This window comes from Microtus ochrogaster, chromosome 2, assembly GCF_000317375.1.
Source record: "Microtus ochrogaster isolate Prairie Vole_2 chromosome 2, MicOch1.0, whole genome shotgun sequence".
NCBI lineage: Eukaryota > Metazoa > Chordata > Mammalia > Rodentia > Cricetidae > Microtus > Microtus ochrogaster.
This window is the reverse complement of record NC_022010.1, coordinates 5,002,632-5,008,079: the sequence shown is the minus strand read 5'-3', so window position 1 is coordinate 5,008,079 and position 5,448 is coordinate 5,002,632. Positions and strand designations below refer to the sequence as shown.

Sequence of the window (5,448 nt, the reverse complement as noted above, 5' to 3'; positions counted from 1 at the left end):
CAGAGAAACCCTGTCTCGAAAAACCAAAAAAAAAAAAAAAAAAAACAAACAAAAAACAAAAAAAACCCAACAAACTCAGAATAAAGGAAAACGTGAAGTACATGGAGGCTGCACTCTGGGTGCCATTGCCTAGAGCACCCATGTGCTCTGTAGCTGCAGGGGATCCTGGAACCAGGCCTCACTGGGCACTGAAGCGTGGCCGTAAACGATCTGATGATAGTGACCACCCTCCTCTAGCCTTGTCCCGGATCCCCGAGGCCGCAGGCTTAGGTCTTTCTCCACATGTCTACAGACAGCAGGCTGAGAGGGTCGAGCTGAGTGATGGGAAGCTGGCTGAGATTCTCTTTGCAGTTTTCAGTCCCCCCACTGAGACCTTAGAGCAGTGGTTCTCCCCCTTCCTGACTGCGGCCCTTTAACACAGTTCCTCATGTTGTGCTGACCCCAGCCATGACATTTTCATTGCTACTTCATAACTGTCATTTTGCTGCTCTTACGAATCATAAAGTCTGTGTTTTCAGTGTCTCAGGCGACCCCTGTGAAAGGGGTCGAGGCCCCAGGTGAACTGCGGCCTAGATGCTCTGTGGCCCTAAGCAGATTGTTTAACCTCTCTGAGCCCTGGTTCCTCCTCACTGTGACATTAACATAGGATTGCTTTCACAGAGCGGCTCAAAGAGAACAGGGCACACACTACACTACTATCGCTGTGTAGTGGGCACCTGATAACTCACCATTGCTGCTGCTGTCATTGTCTCCAAGAGAAACCCAAGTGCTTGTCACTCATTCATACACTCACAACAGTGAGGGCGGGGACAAGATCCCACGGATGAGTGTCTGTCCTCGTGGTCGGGAAGAGGGCAGCAGTCAGGGACAAGATCCCACGGATGAGTGTCTGTCCTCGTGGTCGGGAAGAGGGCAGCAGTCAGGGACAAGATCCCACGGATGAGTGTCTGTCCTCGTGGTCGGGAAGAGGGCAGCAGTCAGGGACAAGATCCCACGGATGAGTGTCTGTCCTCGTGGTCGGGAAGAGGGCAGCAGTCAGGGACAAGATCCCACGGATGAGTGTCTGTCCTCGTGGTCGGGAAGAGGGCAGCAGTGAGAATGACTGGAGCACTAGATGGGGATTCCAGTGTGGAAGTGTGGCAGCGCCCAGCGGTGTGAGAAGCTGAGAGCGGGTGTAAGTAGGGGGGATAGAACTGCCCTGTGGATTGTTGCTAGCAGAGTAAACGGCACATGCAAAGGTCCTGTGGTGTGCGTGTGTGCTCACGAAGAAAAGTCGGCGTGATGTACTGCTTTCTGCTTTTTACCCCAAGCCCTCCAGTGGTTCCCTGTTACAGCTGTGGGCAGAGACAGGCATTGCGAGGTGCAGAGGCTGCATGCCTGGAGCGGATGATTCAGCTGGGGGATACGATCACTGAACATTAGGGCCCATGGCCCTCATGAGCGTGCGGGCTCTGGCTCAGGCTGCAGGGCTGGAGTCGGGAGAGGAGGCTCTTGGCAGTTGCCACTGATGCGCTCTCTCTCCCTGGGGCAGGTGAAGAAGATGGGTGAGCTCGGACTACTGGCCATGGATGTCCCGGAGGAGTTCAGTGGTGCGGGCCTGGATTACCTGGCCTATTCAATTGCCCTAGAGGAGATCAGCCGCGGCTGCGCCTCCACCGGAGTTATCATGAGCGTCAACAACGTGAGCCTTCCAGGGCACAGATGGGGAAGCTGCCTGGGATATGTGTGGACCCTGCCCATGTGTCTCACAGCAGCTGGGCTCCTAGCCTTGTCTCTTAGTCCTCTGGGAGGGCCTTTGGAGAGAGTGAGTCTGGGAGTGCCTCCACCTCTTTGCTTACCCCACCAGTCTCTCTACTTGGGGCCCATCCTGAAGTTTGGAACCCCGGAGCAGAAGCAGCGGTGGATCACCCCTTTCACCAGTGGTGACAAAATCGGCTGTTTTGCTCTCAGTGAGCCAGGTACTGCACGGTGCAGGGTCCCTTGTCTCCTCACCTCAGAATCAGGGTGACAGGCAGAAGCTAGATGTTCCCAGGGAAAAGGCAGGCCTGGAGTGCTGGAGCCCTGGAGGGGCCTCTGGGTGGACTGCCAGGCTGGAACACAGGTGCCTGGACACCCAGGAGACACGTGCGCACTTGGGGTGAGGGAAGGTTCAACTTGAGTATGTCCCATGCCTGTGTGTGAATGAGGCAGATCTGGGAGGCAGGTCCCAGCTTTAGAGCCCAGGTCACAGGGTCTTGTGTCAGAGCCAGGCTCACAATAAGACGCCTGTGCCGTGAGGGCTGCAGTGCTGGGGCCTGAGTCTGTGCTCCTGGCAGGGAACGGCAGTGATGCGGGAGCTGCTTCCACCACGGCCCGGGAAGAGGGTGACTCGTGGGTTCTCAATGGCACCAAAGCCTGGATCACCAACTCCTGGGAGGCTTCGGCCACGGTGGTATTTGCTAGCACAGACCGGTCCCGGCAGAACAAGGTGGGAGCCCAGAGTCGGCCAGCCCACTCCTGGGAAGGTCCTTGCAATCTCGAGGCCAGAACTTTCTTGGCCCTGCTTGTGCTGCTCCTGCTCCTGCTGAGGTGGGGCCTTTCCTTCCCCAGTGGAGTTGGCGCTCCTCCCAAAACCCAGCAGAGGGTCCCGGGGCAGGGGTGGGACAGGACTTGAACTGGGGTATCTGGGACTCCAGGAGCTCTGGAGAGTCACTTTAACTTTTGGGGCCTTACAGGGTATCAGTGCCTTCCTGGTTCCCATGCCCACTCCTGGGCTCACACTGGGCAAGAAGGAAGACAAGCTGGGCATCCGGGCCTCATCTACAGCTAACCTCATCTTTGAGGACTGTCGCATCCCTAAGGAGAACCTGCTGGGGGAGCCAGGGATGGGCTTCAAGATAGCCATGGTGAGCCTGGCAGCAGGGCAGCCCCCTGGGGCCAGGCCCTGGGCCCAGCCTGCAGCTATTGACTGGGTGGTCCCTACAGCAAACCCTGGACATGGGCCGCATCGGCATCGCCTCCCAGGCTCTGGGCATTGCCCAGGCCTCCCTCGATTGTGCCGTGAAATACGCTGAGAGCCGCAATGCCTTTGGGGCACCGCTCACCAAGCTCCAGAACATCCAGGTAGGGCTTGGAGGACGGGGTTTCCGGAGCTGGGCCTGGGCAAAGCCAAGAAAGCCTTACTTTTCACCTGGTTACCTGTCACCTGACCTCACCGTTCCCACCCCTGCCACTCACACCCCCATCCCTGGCTGATGGGTGGGACTGGATTGTTGCAGTTCAAGCTGGCAGACATGGCCCTGGCCCTGGAGAGCGCCCGCCTGCTGACTTGGCGCGCTGCCATGCTGAAGGACAATAAGAAGCCATTCACCAAGGTGCCTGTGGGGAGGGGCACCCCAGGCCTTTGAAAGAGAAGTCAGATGTAGGCCTGCGGGTTCCCTGTGCTAAGGGGGAGGCTGTTTATGCCAATCACAGAAGGTGTTGAGCTGGGGGGGGGTCTCTGAAAGTTGAAGGTGTTGACTCTGCCATTCATTCCTGGTGGGTAGGAGTCGGCCATGGCCAAGCTGGCTGCGTCTGAGGCTGCAACCGCCATTAGCCACCAGGTGAGCACTGGGCCCATGGGAGTGGCTCCTTCCCCAGCTGCTCCCCTCTGAGGCCGAGTCCCTGTCCTGTCTTTCCCCAGTTGTGGGGGACTTCTCCTTCATAGCGCCTGTTTTCCCTCTAAGGCCATCCAGATCCTGGGAGGCATGGGGTATGTGACAGAGATGCCAGCCGAGCGGTACTATCGAGATGCTCGCATCACGGAGATCTACGAGGGTACCAGCGAAATCCAGAGACTGGTGATTGCCGGGCACCTGCTCCGGAGCTACCGGAGCTGAGCCCTCTCAGGGGCTTGCCTGCCTGTGGACCGAGGCAAAGGGCCAACAGCCTAATGACTTAACTTTGAGGCCTGGTCAGACCATAAAGGGACCTGCCTCATTCTGCCCATTCCGCCCCTCACTGTGCCCTCCCAGTCAGACTGGGGGACTCTGTTTCAGGGAGAGGAACGGCCAGCTGCTGTGACCTGAGCCCCAGAAGAAATGAGCTGTCACTTCAGAGCTGGGCTTGGCTGTTTCTTTACACCCGTGCCTTTCTTCATGTAAGCGGTCTGCTGGAGGCAGGCCATGGGAGGGCTAACCTTCCCCGGCACCTCCATCCTCTTCCCATGAGCCCTGCTGCTCAGTGGCAAGAACGGAACAGGGCAGGGGTCAGGAGGAGGGGCGGCCCAAATGGCCATGCCTCGGTGGCAGGAGTTTCAGTGTTTGAGTCCCCAGGGTTGTCTTGGGGGCTGGGGGCTGGGTCGTGGGGCCCTCGTGGAGGTCAGATGACTGCAGGTGTGTGTTGTGCTGGGTGGCTGGAGGCTGCCTATGGCCAATAAAGTGCCTTGCCCGGCCCTCCTGTGTCTGTCTTCACTAGGTCTTCTGGCCACAGCCCTCACCCCACGTGTGAACGTGTGTGAACATGTGTGGTGCGGTAGGTCTGTCGCCTGACCAAGCAGGTGAGCAGAGATCCTGTTCCAGTTCCCAGAGAGCAGCGGGGCAGGGGAACTGTTGTGTGTGGCCTGCAGTGCCCTTTGCTGGCCGTCAGCGACAATCGTATGAGCTTCATTCTGGGAGTCTAGATACTGGTTGTGCTGCTGCTCAAGTGGGCTTCGGGTCGGGGCAAGGCAGTCACCTGTCTATCAGGAAGCGTCTTGCCAATGCTCTTGAGGGCTGGGTGGGGGGGTCTGCATGGCTTGCAGAGTGTGTTCTCCCTTCCTCCTGGCTCCAGGGGTGCACCAGATGGTTTTCTCTTCCTCTTTCCCCGGGTCCCTGAATCTTCTCTTATTTCTGTGGGCTCAAGTATAAGCCAGATTGCAAAGAGCGACTCTAGTTTAGCTCATCCTACCTAGGGGGCAGGTGGCTGCCACTCCATGCCCACACCCTCAGGTGGGGACCTTATGAGCCAGGAACAGTGGGTACGAGTGTTCAGGGGCTCTGTGGCCTATTTAGCTGCTTAGCAGAGGCTCCTGTCAAGGTGGTGCAGGAAGGATGGGCTCTGTGGCTGGGAGAGCAATGAGCCTGGGACCCAGCTGTCACTTCGCTGCATCTAAGCTTTGCTGAAGGCGTAAGTCACAAACAATCCCACACCAGTTTGGAATTATGATTAATAGGGTGGTATTTATTTAAAGGGGAAAAAACTTACAGATCACCGTCCCAGACAACAGCCCTCTGCGCAATCAGGAAGGAGTCTAGTAGCCCAAAATGGAGCAGGAAGCAAAGAGAGAGAGAGGAGGGAAGTGGCCGCTTTTTTTTAAGAGAGAGACTACGCCCCAATGGGCTGGTATCTCAGCGGCTATTGGCTGGAGGAGCAGAAGGACCTCCCGCAACACCTCCCCCTTTTGTTTAAGTAAGAGAGTTCTAAACCTACTATGAAATTATATACAATAAG

General features: G+C 57.3%; 1 protein-coding gene across 1 annotated transcript in view; it reads left to right on the top strand.

Annotated features, from left to right (window-relative positions):
* The window catches only part of Acads (acyl-CoA dehydrogenase short chain), a 10,747-nt gene extending 6,335 nt beyond the window's left edge, over positions 1 to 4,412 (top strand). Inside the window, exons 3-10 of the mRNA XM_005344291.2 lie at positions 1,532 to 1,681; positions 1,847 to 1,958; positions 2,316 to 2,467; positions 2,715 to 2,885; positions 2,965 to 3,102; positions 3,258 to 3,353; positions 3,525 to 3,581; positions 3,705 to 4,412. Of these exons, the coding sequence (XP_005344348.1) occupies positions 1,532 to 1,681; positions 1,847 to 1,958; positions 2,316 to 2,467; positions 2,715 to 2,885; positions 2,965 to 3,102; positions 3,258 to 3,353; positions 3,525 to 3,581; positions 3,705 to 3,857 (1,029 nt within the window). The 3' untranslated portion in view covers positions 3,858 to 4,412. The remainder of the gene's footprint in view (positions 1 to 1,531; positions 1,682 to 1,846; positions 1,959 to 2,315; positions 2,468 to 2,714; positions 2,886 to 2,964; positions 3,103 to 3,257; positions 3,354 to 3,524; positions 3,582 to 3,704) is intronic.
* Positions 4,413 to 5,448: the final 1,036 nt, after the last annotated feature.